This window comes from Ambystoma mexicanum, chromosome 5p (assembly GCF_040938575.1).
Source record: "Ambystoma mexicanum isolate Mex_15411 chromosome 5p, UKY_AmexF1_1, whole genome shotgun sequence".
Taxonomy (NCBI): domain Eukaryota; kingdom Metazoa; phylum Chordata; class Amphibia; order Caudata; family Ambystomatidae; genus Ambystoma; species Ambystoma mexicanum.
In genome coordinates, this window is record NC_090930.1 from 71,757,090 (window position 1) to 71,783,436 (window position 26,347).

The 26,347-nt window shown below is 47.6% G+C and overlaps 2 protein-coding genes across 6 annotated transcripts in view; both read left to right on the forward strand.

Annotated features, from left to right (window-relative positions):
* Nucleotides 1-26,347, forward strand: part of P2RY4 (pyrimidinergic receptor P2Y4) — a 262,657-nt gene that overhangs the window by 153,771 nt on the left and 82,539 nt on the right. The gene's annotated exons all lie outside the window — the stretch shown is intronic.
* Nucleotides 8,778-10,700, forward strand: LOC138480490 (uncharacterized transmembrane protein DDB_G0289901-like). Its single transcript, XM_069612266.1, has one exon. The coding sequence runs from the start codon at nucleotides 8,778-8,780 to the stop codon at nucleotides 10,698-10,700; it is 1,923 nt and encodes a 640-aa protein (XP_069468367.1).

Below are 26,347 nucleotides of genomic sequence, written 5' to 3' on the forward strand. Positions count from 1 at the left end.
TACGGGACACCTGTCCCTTTGCACACGACTGTGAAGGTTCGCCCTCACATAACCCCTGCATAAGCAAGTGCCATCATTTTTCTAAAAACCCACCGGCTTTCTACAAAATCTTCTGGCTTCCCCCTCCCTTGACTCTGAGGCAGCAGGACCACCCCCACCATCTTTGCACAGTCAACGCACCCAATGGGTGCCCGCCCACTTTCGGCCACCCATGTGCACAATGAAAGCTCCTCCTCAGTGCCCACTTTTCATCCAGAGTCCCGTCCTTATTCACATTGGTCATAAAAAAAAACAGGGACTTTATGCCGGCACTGCACTTTCCTATGTGCCGGCACTGCACTTTCCTCTCCTGTGCGCCAGCACAGCACTTTCTTCTCCTATGTACCAGCACTGACTTTTCTCTCCTGGCCGCCAGCACAGCACTTTCTTCTCCTATGTACCGGCACTGCACTTTCCTCTCCTGTGCGCCAGCACAGCACTTTCTTCTCCTATGTACCAGCACTGACTTTTCTCTCCTGGCCGCCAGCACAGCACTTTCTTCTCCTATGTACCGGCACTGACTTTTCTCTCCTGTGCGCCAGCACAGCACTTTCTTCTCCTATGTACCGGCACTGACTTTTCTCTCCTGTGTGCCAGTACTGCACTTTTCTCTCCTGTGTGACGGCACTGCACTTCCGGTGTGACAGCACTGCACTTTCCTCATCTATATACCAGCACAGCACTTTCCGAGTGCCAGCACTGCTCTGCAGTTTCCTGTGTGCCAGCACTGCACTTTATTCTCCTGCGTGCCGGCACACCACTTTCCTCTACTGTGTACCAGCACAGGATGTTCTCTCCTGTGTGCTGCCACTGCACTTTCCACTCCTGTGCTGGCACTTGCCTTTCCTCTGTTGTGTGCCAGCACTGCACTTTTTTCTCGTGTGCCAGCACTGCACTCTCCTCTCCTGTTTGCTGCCACTGCACTTTCCACTCCTGTGCTGGCACTTGCCTTTCCTCTGTTGTGTGCCAGCACTGCACTTTTTTCTCATGTGTGCCAGCACTGCACTTTCCTCTCCTGTGGGCTGCCACTGCACTTTCCACTCCTGTTCTGGCACTTGCCTTTCCTATGTTGTGTGCCAGCACTGCACTTTATTCTCCTGCGTGCTGGCACTGCACTTTCCTCTCCTGTGTGCCAGCACTACACTTTCCTCTCCTGTTGGCTGGTACTGCACATTCCTCTCCTGTGTGCCGGCACTGCACTTTCCTCTCCTGTGTGTCAGCACTGCACTTCCCTCTCCTCTTTCCAGTCACTGCACTTTACTTTACTCTCCTGTATGCAGGCACTGCACTTTTCTCTCCTGTGTGCCGGCCAGCCATGTACTTTCCTCTGTTGTGTGCTGGCACTGCACTTGCCTCTCCTGTGTGCCGGCACTGCACTGTATTGTCCTGTGTGCTGGCACTGCACTTTCCTCTCCTATGTACCGGCACTGGACCAGGGACGTCATTTCACCAAAATGCCAGGGGAAGCTGAAGAGACATCACATGAACCTTGACCTCTGATGACATCACAGGAAGCAATGTCATTTGACCACACCCTGACGTGACATCACGGGAAGTGATGGAACACAGCCTTTTACCCATTGACAAAACAGGAAGTGGCATCACATAGCATTGTTCCTAAGTACACTATAACAAATATGGTTACAATATCGCTATAATGTGATATACATTTCGTAGAAGAATGGATAATCCTATGTATCGGTAATATCAGTGAGTATAGGCCCATATGCCCAAATTACTGTGAATGTAAGCAGATGTCCAGGGCCAAATGATAATGATATAGCACTTATGCTTAAGTATTTTATTTAGAACAAGTATGCATACAATATCACCCAACCTGTGTTGATACTCGTTTATCGACCTTGGAAGGATAAAAGGCTGAGTTGATGTGTTTAAGAATCGACTAAATCAGTGATTCACACATAAACCTTTAATGAGCCTAGCAATTATTGTTTCAAATTCCAGAAAGACAACATATTTGTTATTCATTATCTTCTTATTTAGGGTCATAGGGTCACTGCTCAAAGTGTTACACTTTTAGAACCACCTATTTGTTTGTAAGCGGTCTGAACAAGAAAGCCAGCCACTCCAGAAACAAAGAGCCACATGGCGCTGGCCACAGTCCTGGTGCTTACATTTAAGAAGAAAAAAATCATTAAAAAAAAAAAGAGTTTTAGGGCTAGCAAGGGAGACCTCAAGGGTCGCAGCTGCGACCACTGGCGACCCCCAAATGACGTCCATGGAGTGCATAATAAGCTTCTATTAAGTATTTCCTCGGTGTTATGATGTAGAACACATCATCACCGGTTACTTCTCTGGTTACATTGGTAGAAGGCATACATTGCTCAGTGCCTTGGGTCAGGGTAGGCTGATTGATGGTCGGGGGTGGAGAGGTCACCTGATTGGTTTGAGGTTGATGGTTGATTTCAGACTAGGGAGTATATATTGTGTTATTAACACGTTCTACTATTTTAGACCGCAAACAACTCGAGGAAGTCGATAGTTGACTATCGAACAGCGGACGGTCCGTTTCGCTGAGGGTGCGCGGTGGAAAGTATCTCATAATCTTCATTTTTTCAGCAATGCCGGTGGTGGCAGAAGCTTTAATGATTTTAAACTGGCAAGTTCTACGTTGCGTAAGGTCATAGGCGTGAATATAACGGTTAGCAATAAAAGCTTCTTTAGACCTTACGGAGTCATCCGTGACATTCAGGCCCTAATTCACTGAAGCGTTTTATAATGGCAAAACCCCGTTGGAAAATGCTCTGTGAATGAAGGCCAGAGTGTATTATCATGAGTAGCCATGGCTGGGATGCATTCCAAGCGACAAATCTTGTCAGCAGAAGTAGGTTGGAGAATCCGTCTCTATGTGGCCAATCTGGCGGATGACGGCGTGACGACGAGGACGCGCTTCGCGCGCGCTGCTTCAGCGCCTGTCCCCTATTTTAATAATAGATCAAAGGGCTGTTCGCCGCACAGTCTCCGCCTTGGTCATAGGGATTCTGGAAATAGTAGTCTGCCAGACATAACAATTTCGATAACAGGTTATAGTGGGAGGAAGAAGCAAAAGGCCATGTAGCAGTTTGGTGTTGTTTATACTCCATGCATATAATTGCTTACGTTTGTATATTGCAGAGATATTTTAATATACTGCCAATCTGGCTGAAAAGAGCAGCCGTGTGGTCTACAGAGTAGAGTTCAGTGGTTTTAGCATCTTGGTGCAGCAAAACAAAAGAGTTGATGGCTGGAAGGTTTAGAATTCATTTTAACCTCTGGCATTGCTCTGGGAAACCCTCCAGACCATTGTTCTTCTCCTGGCAAGCCATTACAAAAGCAGGAAAGACCATATGCAAATCAGGCTTGGTCCCACCCCCAAATGAGCAGTCGGGCCCAAACTGCTTGGTCACATCCCTTCTTCACAAGACCACAAGCATCCCCAAATATGTTTCAGCTTCGTTTGGCTTCATCAGTGAGGAGTAGCTTGGGTCTCTAGGCCCATCAGGCACGAGACCCACGTCTGGGCATACCTGTCCCGCTCGGGATGACTATAGCAAAACTCAAGAGGTGATGGATGAAAGGTTTAGAATTACGCTTAACCTCTGGCATTGCTCTGGGCAACCCTCCAGACCATCGTTCTACACCTGCCAAGCCATTAAAAAAGGGAAAAGACCATATGCAAATCAGGCTTGGTCCCACCCCCAAAGGGGCAGTCCAGCCCGAACTGCTTGGTCACATCCCTTCTGCACGAGACCACAAGCATCCCCAGACATGTTTCGGCCTCGCTGGGCTTCATCAGTGAGGAGTAACCTCACTGGACCCACGTCTGGGCGATTGTCTGGAGGGTTGCCCAGAGCAATGCCAGAGGTTGAAATTAATTCTAAACCTTCCAGCCATCAGCTCTCTTGTCTTGCTGTACCATCTTGCTGTGCATGGCACTGTATGGTGGGGGGCGGGGGTTGTTCTAGGGCTGGGTTATATGTTTTGATATATTCATTGGCACTTGTGTATCACACATCTGCCACTCGTGTGGCCTAGCAGCACTCTGGGCATGTCCGGGAGCATTGTGGGCAGTATCCTGGGTGTGTGGGTGGCAGAGTTTCAAGTTGGAGTTTGTCCCATGAATAAGAGATAAGCTAGGACAGGGGCGCTGCCAACAAGTGCCAGAACGGTGCCCAGCTGGTATCTGACTATGCACACAGTTGGTTAATGCTTACTGGTTGCTGTGCGGGTGCCCTGGCATCTCAGCTGGCGAGGGACTCCCCGTGTTTCCTGTGTTACCATCTGTAGGTGCCAGCGACTAATCACTTTGCGGAAGGGACAGTGGCTGCAAAGTGAGGATGTGTCTTTACTAAAATAAATAAATAAAATGGCTTTGAATGTGCAACATGACACTCTGATAAAATAATAGAGAGGGGGAAAAGCTGGAACTCGACGCTAAACCCTTATATTGTCAGCAAAGGCATCTAACCAATGTCAACGGCCCCTTCCAATAGAGGGCTGCGTTTGGAAGGTGTTTGTTTTGTGTTTGTAAGCTCAGCGTGCCTCTGGCAAGAGCATGGCATGCTGGCATTGTGCCACAATGCCCCCCTAGCTACCGTCATCACTCCCATTGGGTGGGACCCACCGCAGAGCTCAAACGAGCCCTGTGATTCGCGGTGCCACATACTTGTCACCTGAACAGTGCAAAAAGTCCCCTGCGTTTGCAAAATGTTTAAAATGGTTTCCTAAGAGCGTGTGGCGCAGGGAACTAGAGCTGTCTGTGAAGTCCCACCCGATGGAAATAGGGGTGTTTAGTCCTCCCGAAACTTGGTTGGACTTCAATTTAGCAAAAATACAAGAGACATCTCGATTCCATGAAGTGGCGCTAGCCCTGGACCACTTATCAGGCCTCCAGAAGTTGGAACAATGCTCCCATCGAGCGTCTTCCATAGGCTGTCCTGGCCTGGGGCCTGCCAGACAAAATGGCGTCTTCCTGCTTTGACTAGATGCATTCTTTCACTCCGATTGCAGACGCTTCCGGAGCCTGGGGGGGGGGGGATGTCCCCGCGAAGACAGACTGTGCGGAATCTGTGCTAAACATGCTGAATCTGACGCATTTGGACTCAGTGCGAGCTATTGAGCGCGATTTATGGGCAGGCACACTGTACATTTGCAATGGGTGCATCCGGCCAATTGTGCAGCAGAATATTTGGGGCCGAGTCATTGGTGATAACGGCGGCGGCGGCCTTTCACATTTGGCAGCGCGTCGTTTGCAGGTTACTACTGCCAATACATTCAGATTATTTATTTAATGTGGTAGGATAATTGATTTAAAATTGAATGATTTCAATATAATTCTTTCATGCATTTTATGTACTCTAACTGGTTGTATTGGAGTGTAAAAATTAATTAAAGTGACCAAAGACACTTAATAGAAAAAAAAAATGTAAATTTTTTTTAATGGTAAATGGGGCAATATTCCAGCCTCAGCAGAATGTCTGCCCGGGGCCAGGTCCTTGGGCCATACCCCAGGCACAGTAACACTACTTACAATTCCCAGAGGGCATTGCCTGCATCCATTCCCTGCCACAGCGGCTCGGGCTAGAGTGGTCTGTGGACCTGCCCCGTGCCATTGCTGGGGCCCTTTCCCTTCAATTTCCCGCCGGCCTATTCCATAAAATACATTAGACTGTGGGTAATCGGTTTACCAGAGGGTGGCTGAATTCACAAAACGGTTTCACAGAGCACTTTACTGATGGACGGACATCAGAACCGCTCTAAGGCATACGCAGTCCCGTACAGTCCCGTACAGCATCCTTCACGCCCCTTTCGCCCCAGACCACTTTTTCAAGTAACATTAGTGGCAAATGGCAATTTAACACATACACATCCATACATACACAGGGCTAAAAAGCCACAAAACGGGTAGTTCTGCAGACGGATCACTGACATGTTGGCTTTCTCTAGAGGGCCTGGGCTTTCTGACCCCCATTATTTCTGTACGCATTAGCATCTTCAGAAATGATGTCACAGAAAAGGTCTGAAGAGGAAGTGCCAAGACCCCGATCGTGCTCTTTTTTACCTCTTTCACCCTCCTTTTCTCTTATGGACTTTCCGGGGCCCTCTCTTGCTCTCCATGGCTCTCTGCTACCCTCTGGCATCTCAGCAAAGCAATTCAAGCAGCAGGCAAGGAGGCAGAGTCAGGTTCAATCAGGTTTTATTTAATTCTAGGCCGACACAGAGCACGACCGCATTGTTGTCAAGTACACAAACTCCCAACCCCTTCTGACAACGGACCTTCCTTTTATATCTGATCAGAGAAAGAGGATTAAGCCCCCACCTTTCCTGAACATGTCCGGGTAAGACTCTTCATTAAACATACTCGTGCAAAAGGTAATTTTTTCTTATCTATATAAACCTTCAAAAATGAGATACATTCTGGCACACGTTCTGCTTTTTCCCGGTGGTGCTGTCCCAATTATGGTCGTGCAGCTGTTTCCCTTAGCTAAGTTTCTAGACACAGCCCAATTAACTGTCTGGTTTCAGCTCGTTTATCTAGTTCCTGAAGGCACGGTGGCCTTGAATGTTTCAACTTCAGGAGTAGGTCACGCTCTGCAGAATATCTTCATTTATGCGCCCATTTAACAGCACTATCAGTTAAGGGCATTTGTCAGTTAAAGGCATTGTCAGTTCTTTTCTATCTGTGTATAGAAAAAAATATTCATTTTCCTACTCAATTATTTATGACATGTATTTTGTACCTTGCCTACTTACTAAACCATGATAAATGCATTTTCGACTTTATAAACATGACACTCTTTAGGATACTAATATCCTTTACCACTATGAATAATATTTTCACATAATTACAATACTAAATCAGTCCATACAAATTTCTCTGCCTCGCTTTAAGTGAGGGGGCTGCCCCCTACTTCATTCAGTTGTTGGTACCTTATCTTCATTTCAGCACCTCCGTTACAGGTCGCTACGAGGAGTGTCAATATATGAATGGTCACTCTTATGAATGTAACATACAGAACTACACTCTACTAAACCTCAGCGAGGCTGTTTTTGATGCATCATTTATATGGACTCTCAGTTTTCTCAAAAAATACAGAGTAAAATTAAATGATTTCCCTGGATCACTTTGGTTAATTGCAGAAAACTGAGTTTTAGTTCAGTCTGCATTGTAAGCACTAAGCTGAACATATACACAGATTTAATTTGAGCAAATATGTGCAAAGTTTTGTTTACAAAACTAAAATAATACTTAATTTTGGGGAAATTCCTTGAAAAGTAAATTAACCACATAATAAACTACCCTGACAAAATATAAATCATCAAAAAAAGATTGATAAAAAGAGTATGGTTATTGCTTTATTTTTTCCATTCTGAATGGACAGGTCCTTCTGGTTTAAAATCTATACCATCAAAACTTAGAGCGACAAAGTGAAAGAAAATACAAGACAGTGTCATCAGTTTGTAGTCATTATTTCATGCAGCCCGCCTTATCATGATCCCCCTTTTCTAATTAACCAAAATTGCACCTCTTAACCCCTTAACTGCCAGGCTATTCTGCAAGTCTGTGCAAGAAGGACAAGCATACTCGTCCTTGGCACAAGACAGTAGTCACTCTGTCATGACAGGTCGCTGCTGTGTCAGCAGCAATCTTCTTTAATCTCTTGTGTTTTAATGCTCAGGTGTATCCGAGTACATTAAAGTATTTTACAGACCCAAGGAGAAGCAAGCGATGCCCCCTTCTACTTGAAATACAATGCAAAAAAGATCAGCTGTGTTCTTAAGTGTGAGCTCCGAGCACTGGTCAAGCTGCAGAGCTCTGGCACTGCAGCGGAAAGCAAAATCAGACCACGTACCCATCCCAGACAGTGTCCGGGATGGGGGACACAGTCAGTGACTATGGAACAGCCCTGTAAAATATGGGGTTTCTGGGCACCATAATTTACCACCTGAACACGTTTTGTGGTCTTCTACGCAAGTTGCTTGCTTGTATTGATGCCCAAGGGTTTAGTGCGCTCAATAAATGCATAATAAATAAATAAATGTAATGTGAAGAAGTTTGATGCATATAACAACTCCTGCCCTTTCAGTGCCCTCTTGGCGCATAGTCCTGGAAGGGAAGGGGGTGGGTGGTTAGTGGGTGGGCGCAGAGGCAGATGCGACACCTGAAGTGATGATGGTGGGGGCTGGAAGTACCCGAGTCCTGCGTGCCACTATGTCCCAAGGTGGCTGGTGTCGGCCACACTCTAGTGCCTGTCTGTCCAGAGGGGAGAGGCCAAAGTTGATTATCTGGACTGGGATGAGGGGAGTGTGTGGTGGTGGGACAGGAGGTGGGGCAGTTGTGGAGCTCTGCAAAGGTTAATGTGTGGGTGGGGATGCTAGCAGTCGTGCATGGGGAATCGTGCACGGAGTCCAGGGCGCCAAGAGACTGAAAGGGTGAGTAGGTTAGTCGGGATAGGGCCTTGAGTTTGGTTTTCTCTTACATTCTGTAGTGGAAAAGTTCTAGCCTTTCACAAAAGATTTTGTTTAACATAAAATGGCTTGAGTGGGGCAAATCTGAAATGTGCAAAATGCGGATGTGAAGATGTTGCATTTGTGAAAAAAGAGCCTGGACTGTGAGTGTGAGAGGCAGTAATGCTGCGGGACTGAGAGGCAGTAATGCTGCGGGACTGAGTGGCAGTAACGCTGCCGGACTGAGTGGCAGTAATGCTGCGGGACTGAGTGGCAGTCATCCTGCAGGAATGAGTGGCAGTAATGCTGCGGGACTGAGAGGCAGTAATGCTCCGGGACTGAGTGGCAATAATGCTCCAAGACTGAGTGGCAGTAATGATATGGGACTGAGTGGCAGTAATTATGCGGAACTGAGTGGCAGTAATGATGCGGCACTGAGTGGCAGTAATGATGCGGCACTGAGTGGCAATAATCCTGCGAGACTGAGGGGCAGTAATCATGCAGGATTGAGTGGCAGTAATGCTGCGGGACTGAGTGGCAGTAATCCTGCAAGACTGGGTGGCAGCAATGCTGTGGGACTGAGTGACAGCAATCCTGCGGCACTGAGTGGCCATAATGCTGTGGGACTGAGTGGCAGTAATGCTGTGGGACTGAGGGGCAGTAATGCTGTGGGACTGAGTGACAGTATTGCTATGGGACTGAGTGGGAGTATTGCTATGGGACTGAGTGGCAGTAATGCTGCGGGACTGAGTGGCAGTAATCCTGTGGGACTGAGTGGCAGTAATGCTCCAGGACTGAGTGGCAGTAATGCTGCGGGACTGAGTGGCAGTAATGTTGTGGGACTGAGTGGCAGTAATGCTAAAGGACTGGGGAGCAGTAATGCTGCTGAACTGAGTGGCAGTAATACTGCAGGACTGAGTGGCAGTAATGATATGGCACTGAGTGGCAGTACTGCTGTGGGACTGAGTGGCAGTAATGCTGCAGGACTAAGTGGCAGTAAGGCTACGGGACTGAGTGGCAGTAATTTTGCAGGACTGGGTGGCAGTAATGCTGCTGAACTGAGTGGCAGTAATCCTGCAGCACTGAGTGGTAGTAATCCTGCAGGACTGAGTGGCAGTAATGCTGAAGGACTGAGTGCCAGCAATCCTGTGGGACTGAGTGGCAGTAATGCTGAAGGACTGGGTGGTAGTAATGCTGCAGCACTGAGTGGCAGTAATCCTGCAGGACTGAGTGGCAGTAATGCTGCGGGACTGAGTGGCAGTAATCCTGCAAGACTGGGTGGCAGCAATGCTGCGGGACTGAGTGACAGCAATCCTGCGGCACTGAGTGGCCATAATGCTGTGGGACTGAGTGGCAGTAATGCTGTGGGACTGAGGGGCAGTAATGCTGTGGGACTGAGTGACAGTATTGCTATGGGACTGAGTGGGAGTATTGCTATGGGACTGAGTGGCAGTAATGCTGCGGGACTGAGTGGCAGTAATCCTGTGGGACTGAGTGGCAGTAATGCTCCAGGACTGAGTGGCAGTAATGCTGCGGGACTGAGTGGCAGTAATGTTGTGGGACTGAGTGGCAGTAATGCTAAAGGACTGGGGAGCAGTAATGCTGCTGAACTGAGTGGCAGTAATACTGCAGGACTGAGTGGCAGTAATGATATGGCACTGAGTGGCAGTACTGCTGTGGGACTGAGTGGCAGTAATGCTGCAGGACTAAGTGGCAGTAAGGCTACGGGACTGAGTGGCAGTAATTTTGCAGGACTGGGTGGCAGTAATGCTGCTGAACTGAGTGGCAGTAATCCTGCAGCACTGAGTGGTAGTAATCCTGCAGGACTGAGTGGCAGTAATGCTGAAGGACTGAGTGCCAGCAATCCTGTGGGACTGAGTGGCAGTAATGCTGAAGGACTGGGTGGTAGTAATGCTGCAGCACTGAGTGGCAGTAATCCTGCAGGACTGAGTGGCAGTAATGCTGCGGGACTGAGTGGCAGTAATCCTGCAAGACTGGGTGGCAGCAATGCTGCGGGACTGAGTGACAGCAATCCTGCGGCATTGAGTGGCCATAATGCTGTGGGACTGAGTGGCAGTAATGCTGTGGGACTGAGGGGCAGTAATGCTGTGGGACTGAGTGACAGTATTGCTATGGGACTGAGTGGGAGTATTGCTATGGGACTGAGTGGCAGTAATGCTGCGGGACTGAGTGGCAGTATCCTGTGGGACTGAGTGGCAGTAATGCTCCAGGACTGAGTGGCAGTAATGCTGCGGGACTGAGTGGCAGTAATGTTGTGGGACTGAGTGGCAGTAATGCTAAAGGACTGGGGAGCAGTAATGCTGCTGAACTGAGTGGCAGTAATACTGCAGGACTGAGTGGCAGTAATGATATGGCACTGAGTGGCAGTACTGCTGTGGGACTGAGTGGCGGTAATGCTGCAGGACTAAGTGGCAGTAAGGCTACGGGACTGAGTGGCAGTAATTTTGCAGGACTGGGTGGCAGTAATGCTGCTGAACTGAGTGGCAGTAATCCTGCAGCACTGAGTGGTAGTAATCCTGCAGGACTGAGTGGCAGTAATGCTGAAGGACTGAGTGCCAGCAATCCTGTGGGACTGAGTGGCAGTAATGCTGAAGGACTGGGTGGTAGTAATGCTGCAGCACTGAGTGGCAGTAATCCTGCAGGACTGAGTGGCAGTAATGCTGCGGGACTTGTGGAATCAGAAAATACAATTATAAGGCTTTTAGACCATGCAAAGAGAAATACACCAACACGGGCTTGTAAAGATTCCCAGAATCTTTATTGCAATACTGTACAGTTTACAAAACAAAGTACACAAATAGCTATTTGGCCGTCGATACATCACAGAGACCACCAGCAGGGTTCAATGTGAGCAGTGAACAGGAATTCCTAGCTGGACATCAGTGTATTTATACAGTTTCTTCATAACGATGTCCAGCCTCCTACAAGTTAATCATGTACTGGGCTAGGGTCGCACCAGGTTCATTCCTAATTTACATATCTTGTGCATGCGGTTTACTTTTTAATACATTTGCTAACAAACACTATTATTCTCTGGGTTTAACTTTACAGATGTTACGCATGTCGTGTTCAAATAGCGTTATTGTTCTTGTATACTTGTAGGTTAACATCGCCGATTCAAGTAATCCCCTGATCCCGAGGTCAACAAAGGACAAGATCTACATGACCCTAACATGTAGCCTGCAGGCAGGTTGGACATTAACTCTCCTACAGAGGTTGAAGAGGTTAAAGTAAGAACAAGAGAACACAGGTCGGCCATTTTAGGCCACAGGGTGACTTTGCACGACAAACTAAAATGGCGGCTTTAATCTAAAATGGAGGCTTGATTCACTTAAGGTCGCGACCTTGCAATACGGATTTCCTCGCAAAGCAACTGGGCATAGGCCAACATATACAATGAAGACGAAACAATATTATATCTGTTTTAACAAACTCTCCTTTTGGCCTATGCCAAGCGCTAAACGACCTTCAATCACTATGCGACTAACTCCACATTTCAACATCTATACACCCCAAATCATTGTCAGACATATCTATTGCCATTAGATCAGACACTAGAGTTTCTTTCAACACATACTTCTTGGAAACCTTATCTGGGGCGTATATTTTATGCCCTAATACACTTGTTGCTTGCGCGCAACACCCCCCTAATACTGAACATATACCAGGGAGACACTGTTTACAACAACAAAGGAACAGAAAACTACCCAAGATAATCAGCAGGGCCGAACACAACTTCCATCCCCACGACCGTAGGAGGTCCCAAAACCATGCACTAAGTTCCCAATTTCCCTCAGGAACATGTACTTCCGAACTAAGAACATGTAGATTTTGGATTGCCCTAAACATTGTTGGAGAGGAGTCTGGTATGTAAACGCAGCAAGCGGACCCCACTAATTTACATACTCCTCCACGCTCTGCCAGGATGACATCTAATGCTATCCGGTTCGGAAGAGCTACTAATCTTATCGCTTTCTGTTCTAACGTCATATTATAGAGTATGTCAGTGGTCCGGTTGATGGTTCTCTCCAGTACTCTCGCTAGTCCCCTGATATCTTCTGAATTTGTAATTTGCCCAAAAAATTGCACAAAGTATTTCATGATGTCTCCTAGAGTTTGCGCTGGAGTATCCCCCTTCACACCTCGTCGTGGAGGAGTCTTCAAAATTTCTGCAGTACTGGCAATAAATACCAGAGGTAATAGAATCCCTAAATAGCAGGTTCCTTGCCAATCCCTGGGCAACCATGGAAATGCCACATTACCGCAAACGAAATAGACAGGTTCACCTACGTACAGAGGTCTGTTCTCACTAGTCAAATTCGGAACGTTGGCGCATTTTCTAAAATTACCCATTGACCGTGTTCCATTCCTCTGTATGCAGAAGGATCCTGAACCGGGGCTATGGTTAACAGAATAAGATGGAGGGGTGGCATCCTTATTGCCTATAGGAGCCATTTTGAAAGAGATCAAAGACTGAAAAGGACAAGACAATCTATCAGAGGGCCTAACAGAAGCAACGTTCGGTTTACTCCTATTTGCGAACAGCGAGCATTCCAGGGGTATCAAAACACGTTTTTCAAAACTATTCAAATTTGTACCATGAAAGTTCCCTGAGATGCTGTCATTCCATCGGCCAAAGAATAATGCTCTAAGAGAAGCGTAACAGGCAGTTGTCAAAGGAAGGGGATGAATATACCAACCAAGCCCCTTATCCCCATGTTGCGGTAGATGTGAACAGTTCCAGCAATTGGTTCTATTTAAAATTGGATGAGTGGCATTCATAATTAACAAAAGGGTATTATTCTGATAATTCCGTCTATGCGAAAAATCTCTAGGTGATAAAGTATGCAATTGCACGGAAGGAGTGGGAACAACAGATACATTCTCAATAGGTAAAAAGTCCTCTAAAGGATATGCTTCCTCCAGATGCCATAACCCAAAACCAATAGTTACTAAAAATCAGGTTATTATTACAAAAAGGCAACAATACACTTTGGGGGTCCCTTTGCATGCTTGATCATTGTCTCTGCTACTCACATATTTATCTAAAAGTTCGGTACGAGCGGTAGCGGGTGCAGGTATCGTAGTCTTCAATCGAAAAAACAATAATTGCTGATTTGCTGGCGACTCCAGTCGCGCGTCTTTGTAATGTCTTTCCCACAACCCTTAGCCAACAGAATCCTCCCGTCCAGTCGGGCCAAAAGGCAAGCCCTCAAATGATTTTTCCTCAATCGCACAGTCAGACCGTGCTGTACGTCTATTTCCTTGGACGTAAATTATATTTCACAATTTCTAGTGAGACCAAAGTGTCGTCACTTCCTACTGGAGGTGGCAAGTGAACGGAAATGGGATCACAAAAGGATTGATCCGGAAGTTCCACTGTTGGAGAGTGCAGAGACAAGATGGCCGTTTTGTCTGGCCTTACGAATTCTGGAACGGTCTCCGATACTCTCTTGTCGGTTATTGCAGTTTCAGGCACGTTAGTTACAGCAGTGGGAAGGGATTCTGTGTCTTCTGTATCGTATGGCACGGGCTGCGGGATCCGTTTGGTGTGCGTCGCATGGATCCAATTCTTACAACCCGCTACCCGCACAGCAGTGTGAGTGACTAGCAGGACTTGGTAGGGACCCCTCCACTGAGGTGCAAGGCAAGACGACCTCTCAAAAACTTTTGTGAGGATCCAGTCCCCCGGTCGTAGACTGTGACCGGGACCCTCGTACCGTACAGGTAATGCCTCTCGCACCTGGTGATAAATTGAAAACAGATTTTTAGTCAACTGGTTACAGTAATCTGAAAGAAGCACATATTCTATATCCCGCAATGAACTGTTTTTTGGCAAACCCCAAATATTAGCAGGTCTCCCCATTACCACCTCAAAGGGAGAGAGCCTTAGTTTGAGGGGTTGTTCTCATCGACAGCAACATGATTGGTAAGGCGTCCAGCCATTTAAACTTGGTGCCAGCACACTTCTTAGCGAGCTTGTTCTTTATAATGCCGTTATGCCTTTCCACTAATCCGGCACTTTGGGCATGTCTGGCCGAATGGAACCGTTTATCAATCTGTAATCCTTTGCATATTTGTAGGATTACATTAGCGATAAAGTGTGGCCCATTATCCGACCAGATGGCTCTCGGCAGCCCGAACCCCGGAAAAAACTCTTACAACAGAATTTTTGCCGTGGTTATGGCCGTTGCATCTCTAACCGGGAAGGCCTCAACCCACTTACTAAAGGCACAAATGACAACCAACACATATTTAAGATTGTTGCAACGTTCCATTTCAATAAAATCAAAGTGAATAACCTCAAACGGAACAGAAGGTGGAGCGAAACTTCCTCTAGGAGTCGAGGTACCTTTTCCTACATTATGCTGCAAGTAAACCATGCACCCTTGGACAAAGCGCTCCGCAATTTTGAAAATCTTATCATTGGCCCATACACTGTGTAGCATTTTAGGCAATTTACGCGCACAGACATGTGTCGGACCATGAGCCAGAATAACCATCATTGTAATATAGGTGTCAGCGAGTAACCATTTTCCTTCAACATTGTCCACCCAACACCCATCATCATCCAGTCTCCCTGCACCCTCGACCCATCTCTTAGTTTCCTCTATGGTAGCATCTGCTTGAATGTCTTTAACAAAATCGATACTTTCACCCAAAGTGCAAATATTTACAGTTTCTCTTACAGCATACATTTCTGAACTAAAATCAGTGGCAGTTTGTTTAGCTATCTGATCAGCGAAAGCATTCCCTTTTCCTACATCATCTGTAACCTTTTGATGTGCTGCACATTTTATGATAGCTAGCTGAATAGGGAGTGCGAGTGCCGAAAGTAATCGCACTATTAAAGTGCCATGCTGAATTTTCGTGCCATGCGAGGTCAAAAAACCTTGTTCTTTCCAAAGTCTATCGAAGTTGTGGACCACCCCAAAAGCATACTGACTATCGGTATATATATTTACTGTAAGCCCTTCAGAAAGTTCACAAGCTCGAGTTAACGCTATAATTTCTGCGGCCTGCGCAGAATTATGCATAATTCTTTTGGTTTCCACAATCGTGCTTAAAGTAGTAACGGCATAAGCAGCCGTGGATGTACCATTCGGAGGTTTAAAACAAGAGCCATCACAAAATAGCTCTCCTTGTGGGCTATTCAAAGGCGTGTCTTTCAGATCGATTCTACCTTTAGTCTCTTGTTCTGTCGCATAAAGGCAATTTTGTGACGTTTCGTCACTTTCAACAGTATCTTGCGGAACAGGTAAAAGTTCAGCCGGATTTAATACACAACACCTCTGAATTTGAATGTGGGGGCAAACAAGATTAGTTCATATCTTGTCAATCGTGCAGAAGTGAGGTGTTGCGTTTGAGTTCTATTCAATAAAATATCTACAGAGTGAGGTACCATTAGGGTTAACGCATGACCCAGGACCATTCCCTCACTCTTTTTTACAGATGCAGCAGCAGCGACAGCTCTCAAACATCTCGGCAAAGCGCATGCAACAGGATCAAGGGCGGATGAGAAATAGCCGCATGGCCTATTCTTCCCTCCATGTTCCTGCATTAACACAGCCAAAGCACATCCATCACGTTCGTGCACAAACAATACAAAGGCCTTGTCATAATTCGGAGTTCCTAAAACCAGCGCTGAACACAGCGTGGATTTGAGCAAATCAAATGCTGTCTGGTGTTCCAAAGTCCATGGCAGTGGCAAAGAAATGCCCTTCTTTGTCAAAGCCAGCATTGGTTTAATCGTTAAAAAGTTAGGGATCCACAAACTACAGTAAGAAGCCATACCTATCAGGGCTCTAACTTCCTTCTGCGTATTTGGGACAGACATGCCAGAAATAGTATTTATTCGTTCAGGTGTCAACCGTCTTCCCTCCTTTGACAGAAGATAGCCTAAATAGGCGACCTCCTGGCAACAATATTGCAATTTTTTGAATGAAGCTTTGTGGCCATGTTTCGCTAGATGACAAAGCAACAACACGGTGCCTTCTGTACAGGCACTCTCAGAATCAGCAGCCAAGAGGAGATCATCTACATACTGTAGTAACATGCAAGTAGTAGGCAACTCGAGAGTATCGAGCTGCTCTTTTAATGCCTTACTATAAATACTTGGACTCTCAGTGTACCCTTGTGGTGCACAAGTGAATGTGAATGAGCGTCCACCTAGGGTGAACGCGAACAAATACCTGCTATGCTTGTGTATGGGAATACTGAAAAACGCGGTTTTAAGATCAACAACGCTAAAATGAGTGGCAGAAGCCGGAATCATGGTTAGTATCGTTGTAACATCAGGCACAATAGGAAATTGAGGAGCCACAATTTTGTTAATAGCGCGTAAATCAATTATTAACCGAAAGGGAATCGCATTATCACCTTTTTTGTATACTGGCAAAATGGGGGATGCGAGGCAATTTAACTCCATGTTTCAGAATAATTTTAACAGGTTCAATTTGAAGAATGCCCACATCATTATCATCAATTGCCCATAAGCATTCCGGAACATTACTGAATTCTGGTTGTAAAGGTCGAGTCAAAAACTGAGAGGCGAGTGATTGATGAGGTGAAATTGTAAACCGAATTCCGTCCAGAGAACAATGTATTACTGCATGCAGTGCCTTTAACAAATTGAACCCCAGCAAGTTCTCCTCACAGTTTGTGGTAAGTAGAAATGGACACTGTTCCGTGAAGGGACCCAGTGTTATCGGTATCGGCAAAGTGACCGGACAAACTACAGGTGTGCCTGAAAACCCTACGGAAACGTTGGACTGCCCTGACAGGGGAATATTTGGAACCCGTGAATGGTCAATGGAACATTTCTGTGCTCCCGTATCCACTAAAAATAGATGCTTCCTATTTCCCACCGCAATCTCAACGTAGGGGCCTTTCTGATGAACGGGAATAGGCGTTGGTTCCAAATCCTGCTTCGGGCAATCCTAGCGGAACAGAAAATTATCAAAAGGAAGCTCTTCAGAGAGGTACGCGGCAGAAGGGTGATCAAAAATGTTTCTATTATCCACATTCGAAACTTGCTTATCTTGTGAAGGAGGTTGCTGTGATTCTGGTGCAAACTGACCTCTGCCAGGGCCCCATGCACCTGGGCGACCTCTGGATCGTCTACCCATGTTCCCAAATGACCTTTGCTGCAAGGTCGGACATTTTGCGCGCCAATGGCCTTCCTGTCGACAATAGGCACACTGTTTAATGGTTACCGGAGCCAGGGGCGTATTTCCCTGTGGAAAGTACTGTCCTCTAAATTGATTACCCCCTCTTGGGTTTCTAACAATCTGTTGTAATAGGACTTTTGTTTTCAGGTCACCCTTTTTTCTCTCAAGTTTTTCCTTTTCATTATTTACACGATTTTCATAGTACTGAGCCATATGCAGTACTTCTGATTGAGACTTCGCCTGTCAAGCGCTTTCGGAAGACATAATCTGTAACTGGATGTCAGGCAGCAATCCACGTACAAATTTGTCGACAAACAGCCTTTTCCCTGACTCGAAATCTGACTGAAATCTGAAAATACCTGTTCAAACCGATTGAAGAAATCGGTAGCACCCTCAGACTTTCCTTGGACACAGGCCGTAAGCTTGTCCCAAATGATTCTTTTTTCAGGAACTATGGTTTTTAATTTTACAATAATCCTATCAGGCAAAGTTAATATCACTTGAGGCGGACGCTCACCAGCTGGTCTTTATCTAGCCTAACCATGTTATCCCATGTATCTCCTAACCCAGGTACATCATCTACAGTCCTAATCTGTTTCCATAAATCAACTGGCAGGAGTACGGGAAATAATAAATCAATATCACTTAAAGTGAATACTGACGACTGTAAGACCGACTCTATTTCCTTATAGAACCCGGTCGGATTCTTTCTTACATCAGGGATAGATTGCTTTATGGTGTTCACTTCCTGTTTTGAAAACGGGACGTGAACAAACTGCGATACGTAATGTGCAGGAATTTCCACCGCGAGTATTCCTCGCGCAGCATCGGCTGCAATCTCAACTTTCGGGACAAATGTCAGAGGGACCTCTCTCATAGGCAACTGAGAAGTAGGTAGCTCCGAACGCTTAGTAAGCAACAGAGCCAAATCAAGCGCTAAGGCAGTCGAAGAAGTATCAATCAAAAAGGCTCTCTTATAAACACTCAACAATTCTGCGGGACAACAAATCTTTCTTTTTACACACTCATTCTGCAGGTATTCTAGCATCACCTGTATCACCTTCTTTTGCATTTCTAACGTATACTGACTATATGTGTCATATACTTCATCTGGAGTTATCGACATATCCGAAATCCACCTTATCGCATCCTTTGTACAAATTCGTGCTTCCTCACCTTTTAATTCACGGCGAGGAGAAAACCGTTTCTGTAAGTACATAATACCTAAACTACCACCATCTCTACCACCTATACTCAAAAATCTTCTCGACATGCTCTTATACTTTCTCTGCAGTATCTCTGGACAACGCTAAGGCGTTCAAATCCCGTAACCCTTGTGGGAAATATACATTGTTTAATCTGTTCCACATTATACTCAAATGAGTCCCTAATCCTTCAATAAAAACATTTTTCTCAGGAATATCTTTTAAATTTTCGAGTGTGGAAAATACAATGTTTAGCCCAAGCGATCAATTCATTCTTTTTCTCTGGGGACACAGTATTACGAGTCACAACCCTTGATCCCGCTCCCTGGTCTACTACAAGCGATACGGAATCCCTTGGAAGAGGAAGAGTAGGCACATTCTGAATATCAACAGGTGGAGGCAAAGGGGCAGGCAAAGGAGTGACGGCTGGAAGAACTGGAAGAACAGCAGGGAGGACCGGAGGAATTGTAGGAGGGGGAATAACAACGGGAAGGGGCAAAGCACCAGGAGGAGGGACGTACGGAGGCGGCGCGGAGGCGCCGGGCCTTCGTTCATGCAAAATATTATTAATCAATTCATCTGACGTATGAAAATCTTTTGAAGGGTAGATTTTCTGGATGCCTAATTGAAACGCCCTGTCCGTGTTCCTAGCTGGCTCCAATTGTTTATTTTGATCATATAACCGTGACTTTTTGACACTTGTCATATGTCTACGCATATGTTTCTCTCTACTCTTTTGTTGCTGCAATGCTTCGGTTTTCCAACTATGCAATGCATCAAATGCTGCAGGTCTAGCCTTTTTCTTTACTAATACAGACTCTAGATATTCTATACGAGGGATTTCAAAACTACCATTGGTTGGCCACCGAAGATTAGAATTATGCCTGGTCTGTCTGTGCCAAATGTCATTAAATTCTATACTACCAAAGCCTTTCTTACAGTACATAGTACATGCCGGCGACCCCTCCTGTGGTGCGGGACGGCTATCTTCCAAAGATTGTCTGTCGCTGCGGAATAATGCCCTAAAGCAGGCAGACAATTTCCCAGGCATATCAAAGTTCTGGTGTTACCTGGTCAAATAATTGTGCTCACGAGTACAATGCGCCAAATTCAAATTGTCAGGGTTAAATTAAGAATCGGGTCACGATTCACCTGACCAAAGGACTGGGAGGCCCGATCGGGTTACTAAGGACAATGCTAAGGACCCACGTGTCTGGTGATTTTCGGCAAATTTACCCACCTCGATATATGGACCCTCGTCAAGACGTCGTCTCGGGCTACAGCTCACCGTTCAGGGATCGGATCGTGCAGTTTTGTCGAAGAATTCACTTCTTGTCCAGTGTGGCCATTTCTGTTGGCACCGTCCGATCCCGGTCCGATAGCCGAGCCAGCCTTCAACGGGACGAGGTCAATCTTGAGGGTCCCTATTCGGGCGCCATCTGTGGAATCAGAAAAATACAATATTAAGGCTTTTACACCATGCAAAGGAAAATACACCGACACGGGCTTGTAAAGATTCCCAGAATCTTTATCACAAAAACTGAACAATTATAAAACAAATGTCACGATGCCCGCTCCCGGGGAGCCGGCTCAGGCCCTGCGTCCCCCAAAGCGGACATCAAGTCCCCGGGGAAGGTCCCAGCAACCCCTTATAGGGGCCCTTTGGACAGCGTCCTGGCGCCTATGGCGCCAGGCTCATTATGAAAGTGTTTGGGTGCACTTACCTGATGCAGACCATGCTGCAGAACCCCGGCCTCCTTGAGGCCTGAAAGGAACTACTTTACCTGTGGGACTCATTTACCACCCGGGCGTGGTCGGGGAAGGATACATACCTGATTGGAGGAAGGACACATTCTAGGAACTTCTTCCAAGGCTATTTAAACCACACCCGATCAGCCACACGTGCTTCGCGTTGTTCTGCATCTAGCAGCTGGACGCTCACCGTGTCTGCTCCTGCATCCTGACTTCTGCCACACCTGCCAGCATCCTGAATCACCTGCAAAGGAAGGGAACAAGAGAACAGAAGAAGGAAAAGGCCTCACCTGCTAAATCTGCATCCCAGAGACATTTCGCCGACAATCCTGAAAAGGAAGACATTTATTTTTAAAAGCACATCGCATCGATCGCTGCAGCGCCGCATTCAACTCACCTTTACAGGGCGCCTCCATTTTCAGCAGCGACCATCCGGATTCGCAGTCGCGCCACGCGCCTAGGGAGAAAAAGACAAGAACAAAGGTGAGCGAAAGAAGGGAAAAGGGAAGCTAAAACTCCATGTCAAGACTTACCTGTTGGGCCATTCCCTTTTCATTTCGGGTCCGCGCCGCATCCAGGCATTTTCGGACCCCGGCCCCTAAGGGGAAAAAGACATCAGCGTTAATGAGTGAATGAAAAGACATTACCAAAACACTCATTAAAGACTTACCTGATTTCCACAAGGATTTCACCGCTCACCTCGGGTCGGTGCCTGTTCCCCAGCATTCCGTACCCCGGCCCCTATGGGGAAAAAGACACTAGCATTAGAACATTAATGCATGGACACAAGGTGAACCACTTATAGAAAAACCTACCTGGAAGCCAAGCAAGTTTGGTTCTCACCCATCCGAAAATCCAGTGACGTAACTGGATACCAATGCGCCCCTGCATCAGAAGCAGGATGGAGAGCTCGTCCTTCCAGACCCTAAGGTGAGATGCTACGGGGAAGCACAGAAGGGTTTTGAGGAGGGTGAGAGGGGTAAGTGGGAGGCCGATTGCATTACCCCGCAGACAGTTAACCCCCTATTCTCACCTACAGAAGGATACTTCTGCGAGTCAGACAAGCCAGATCTGGGGGCCGGTCCAGTCCGTCTTCCGAACCCTGCGCATCACCTTAGACGCGAACCAGGCCAGCGCCCCCGTGGGAGTCAGGTGAGCGTTACAACAAAGTACACAAATAGCTATTTGGCTGTCAATAAATCACAGAGACCACCAGCAGGGTTCAATGTGAGCAGTGAACAGGAATTGCTAGCTGGACATCAGCGTATTTATACAGTTTCTTCATAACGATGTCCAGCCTCCTACAAGTTAATCATGTACTGGGCTAGGGTCGCGCCAGGTTCATTCCTAATTTACATATCTCGTGCATGCGGTTTACTTTTTAATACATTTGCTAACAAATACTATTATTCTCTGGGTTTAACTTTACACTCTTTACACATTTGTTTTAATACAGGTCAAACAGATGTTTCGCATGTCGTGTTCAAATAGCGTTATTGTTCTTGTATACTTGTAGGTTAACATCGCCGATTCAAGTAAGCCCCTGATCCCGACGTCAACAAAGGACAAGGTCTACATGACCCTAACATGTAGCCTGCAGGCAGGTTGGACATTAACTCTCCTACAGAGGTTGAAGAGGTTAAAGTAAGAACAAGAGAACACAGGTCGGCCATTTTAGGCCACAGGGTGACTTTGCACGACAAACTAAAATGGCAGCTTTAATCTAAAATGGAGGCTTGATTCACTTAAGGTCGCGACCTTGCAATACGGATTTCCTCACAAAGCGACTGGCCATAGGCCAACGTATACAATGAAGACAAAACAATATTATATCAGTTTTAACAGACTGTGTGGCAGTAATGCTGCAGGACAGAGTGCCATTAAGGCTACGGGACTGAGTGGCAGTAATTCTGCAGGACTGAGTGGCAGTAATGCTGCGGGACTGAGTGGCAGTAATCCTGTGGGACTGAGTGGCAGTAATGCTGCAGGACTGAGTGGCAGTAATGCTGCGGGACTGAGTGGTTGTAATCCTGCAGCACTGAGTGGCAGTAATGCTGCAGGACTGAGTGGCAGAATCCTGTGGGACTGAGTGGCAGTAATGCTGCGGGACTGAGTGGCAGTAAGGCTACGGGACTGAATGGCAGTAATGCTGCAGGGCAAAGTGGTAGTAATGCTGCAGGACTGAGTGGCAATAATGCTGTGGGACTGAGTGGCAATAATGCTGTCGGACTGAATGGCAGTAATGCTGTGGGACTGAGTGGCGGTAATGCTGCGGGACTGAGGGGCAGCAATGCTGTAGGACTGAGGGGCAGTAATGCTGCGGGACTGAGGGGCAGTAATGCTGTAGGACTCAGTGGCATTAATGCTCTGGGACTGAGTAGCAGTAATCCTGCAGAACTGAGTGGCAGTAATGCTGAGGGACTGAGTGGCAGTAATGCTGCGGGACTCAGTAGCAGTAATTCTGTGGGGCTGGGTGGCAGTAATGCTGAGGGACTCAGTAGCAGTAATTCTGTGGGACTGGGTGGCAGTAATGCTGAGGGACTGAGTGACAGTAATGCTGCGGGACTCAGTGGCAGTAATGCTGCAGGACTCAGTAGCAGTAATTCTGCGGGGCTGGGTGGCAGTAATGCTGCGGGGTTGGGTGGCAGTAATGCTGCGGGACTGAGTGGCAGTAATCCTGCGGAACTGAGTGGCAGTAATGCTGAGGGGCTGAGTGGCAGTAATGCTGAGGGGCTGAGTGGCAGTAATGCTGCGGGACTCAGTGGCAGTAATGCTGCAGGACTCAGTAGCAGTAATTCTGCGGGGCTGGGTGGCAGTAATGCTGCGGGGTCGGGTGGCAGTAATGCTGTGGGGTTGGGTGGCAGTAATGCTGCGGGACTGAGTGGCAGTAATGCTACAGGACTGAGTGGCAGTAATTCTGCGGGGCTGGTTGGCAGTAATGCTGTGGGGTTGGGTGGCAGTAATGCTGCGGGACTGAGTGGCAGTAATGCTGCAGGACTAAGTGGCAGTAATGCTGCAGGACTGAGTGGCGGTAATGGTAAAGGACTTTGAAGCTGAATCAGTGTATTTTCCACCGATTTACTGCCAAACCTGTAAGGAGTGCCATTGTGTTTTTCACTTTGTGGCCTAGAGGCTGCTACTCCATCTCCCGATTCTAGAATCGCTGCCTCTCCTTCTGGCAAGCACTGCCCGCTGGAAGGCTTTGCCAGCAGGTTGCCACTCTGCTCTCCTAGTGGCCCCTTCTTATGTAGACTTTGAATTATGGCTCGTGTGTTTCATTCTTACCCCTTGATGATGCCCACTTCCAGCAACTTCCTGCCTAGGGAGATGTGGGGTGAGAAGCTTACTCGTTCAGTCTTTTGGGTCTCTGCGCTACCCTAAGGGCCAGGACTTCCACCTAGCTGCTGTCTCTACTGCACTACCCGTCTGCTGAGGGCCTGGTCTGGCACCTACCTGCTGTCTTACTGAACTACCTGTCTACTGAGTACAGCACCTACCTGCTCTCTCTACTGAACTACCTCCCTACTGAGTACCTGGGCTGGCACCTACCTGCTGTCTCTACTGCCCTACCTGTCTTCTGAGTGCCCGCTCTAGTACCTACCTGCTGTCTCTACTGCTCTACCTGTCTGCGGAGTGCCCGCTCTAGTACCTACCTGCTGCCTCTACTGCACTACCTCCCTTCTGAGTACCTGGGCTGGCACCTACCTGCTGTCTCTACTGCTTTACCTGTCTGCAGAGTGCCTGCTCTAGTACCTACTTGCTGTGTCTACTGCTCTACCTGTCTGCAGAGTGCCCGCTCTAGTACCTACCTGCTGCCTCTAATGCACTACTTGTCTTCTGAGTACCTGGGCTGGCACCTACCTGCTGTCTCTACTACTCTACCTGTCTTCTGGGTGCCCACTCTAGTACCTACCTGCTGCCTCTACTGCACTATCTGTCTGCAGAGTGCCCGCTTTAGTACCTAGTGCTCTCTCTACTGCTCTACCTGTCTGCTGAGTGCCTGGTCTAGTACCTACCTGCTCTCTCTACTGCTCTACCTGTCTGCTGAGTGCCTGGTCTAGTACCTACCTGCTCTCTCTACTGCTCTACCTGTCTGCAGAGTGCCTGCTCTAGGACCTACCTGCTCTCTCTACTGCACTACCTGTCTGCAGAGTGCCTGCTCTAGTACCTACCTGCTCTCTCTACTGCTCTACGTGTCTGCTGAGTGCCTGCTCTAGTACCTACCTGCTCTCTCTACTGCTCTACCTGTCTGCTGAGTGCCTGGTCTAGTACCTACCTGCTCTCTCTACTGCACTACCTGTCGTCTGAGTGCCTGGGCTACGTAAATGCTGTCTCTACCGTCTTGGGTGTTTGCTGAGTGCCTGCTAGCACCTACCTGCTGCATTTACGGCGCTATCTGTCTGCGGAATGCCCGCTCGAGTACCTGTCTGCTGCCTCTACCGCCCCACCTGCCTGCTGAGTGCCTGTACTGCACGCCTGCCCGTACTCAGGTGCTCTGCACCAGGTACACGTCGTGGTGGAAATTCCTGTTCGCCGCTACATCCTTGCTCAAGCCCGTCAGGCCGCCCCATCCGCTGGCCTCGATATAACCGCAAGGAACACTGGGAAATGGTTCAAGGTACAGGGCGTGCACTTGTGGTACCCTTGGATCCCGATTTGAGAGCTGCGTGGAGGCCCCCTCGCCCCCCGCCCCCTTCCCATTCCACCTCACTGGACTCACCGCCTGTCTCACAGAACATTCCATGGCCCCACTTGCTCAGCGCAGGGAAGGGCGACATTCATGACGCCCAATGCACAGAGCACACGGGCGACCATGCACAGCCTGCTCTTACACGTGGGTGCAGGGACTGCCGGGCGTGTGTTGGATGAACTGGTGCTGCATTTCAAGATGGCTCCCTTGCAGTTCACCGACGCCTCCAGTGCACGGCTCGGGCTTAGTCTCGTGCCCTGTGGGCTTTTCCCATCCTGTGGCCTGCTGGGCTGCTTCTTGGGGGGTGCTTTTCCGGGGTGGGGGTGGGGGCACTGGCCAGACAGGTGGACGTGCCTATGTATGTGTCATACACTGATCACCAGCTTAAATGATCTACTAACTACACCTAAAGGAACAACCCACGCACTCTTAGATTGCAAAGCAGCCTCAAGCGTTGTCATAGATTCGATGAACTGATGGCGTAAGGGCTATTGCAACCGTTCCACTGCTATCTAACAGGAAACCTATAAGCCATCATATACTGTAAAGTGTAAACCAGAGTCACAAGCTGGGGGTCCATCCTAAGTAGGTCTATAACAAAACACAAGAGGTGATGGCTGGAAGGTTTACAATTAATCTTAACCCCTGACCTAGGGACCCAAGCTCCTCACTAATGAGGCCCAACAAGGCCGAAACATGTTTGGGGATGCTTGAGGTCTCCTGCAGAAGGGATGTGACCTAGCAGATCGGGCTGGACTGCACCTTTTGGGGTGGGACCAAGCCTGATTTGCATGTGGTCTTTCTCCTTTTGTGATGGCTTGGCAGGAGAAGAACGATGGTCTGAAGGGGTGCCCAGAGCAATGCCAGGGGTTAGGATTAATTCTAAACCTTCCAGCCATCACCTCTTTTGTTTTGCCTAAGTGGTTCTAGAACCACACGTTCCCAAGCAACACTTACATGGGTTAAATATTACATCATCCCTCTATAGAATTGGCTAAGTACTGGATTCCAAAGCAATTCTC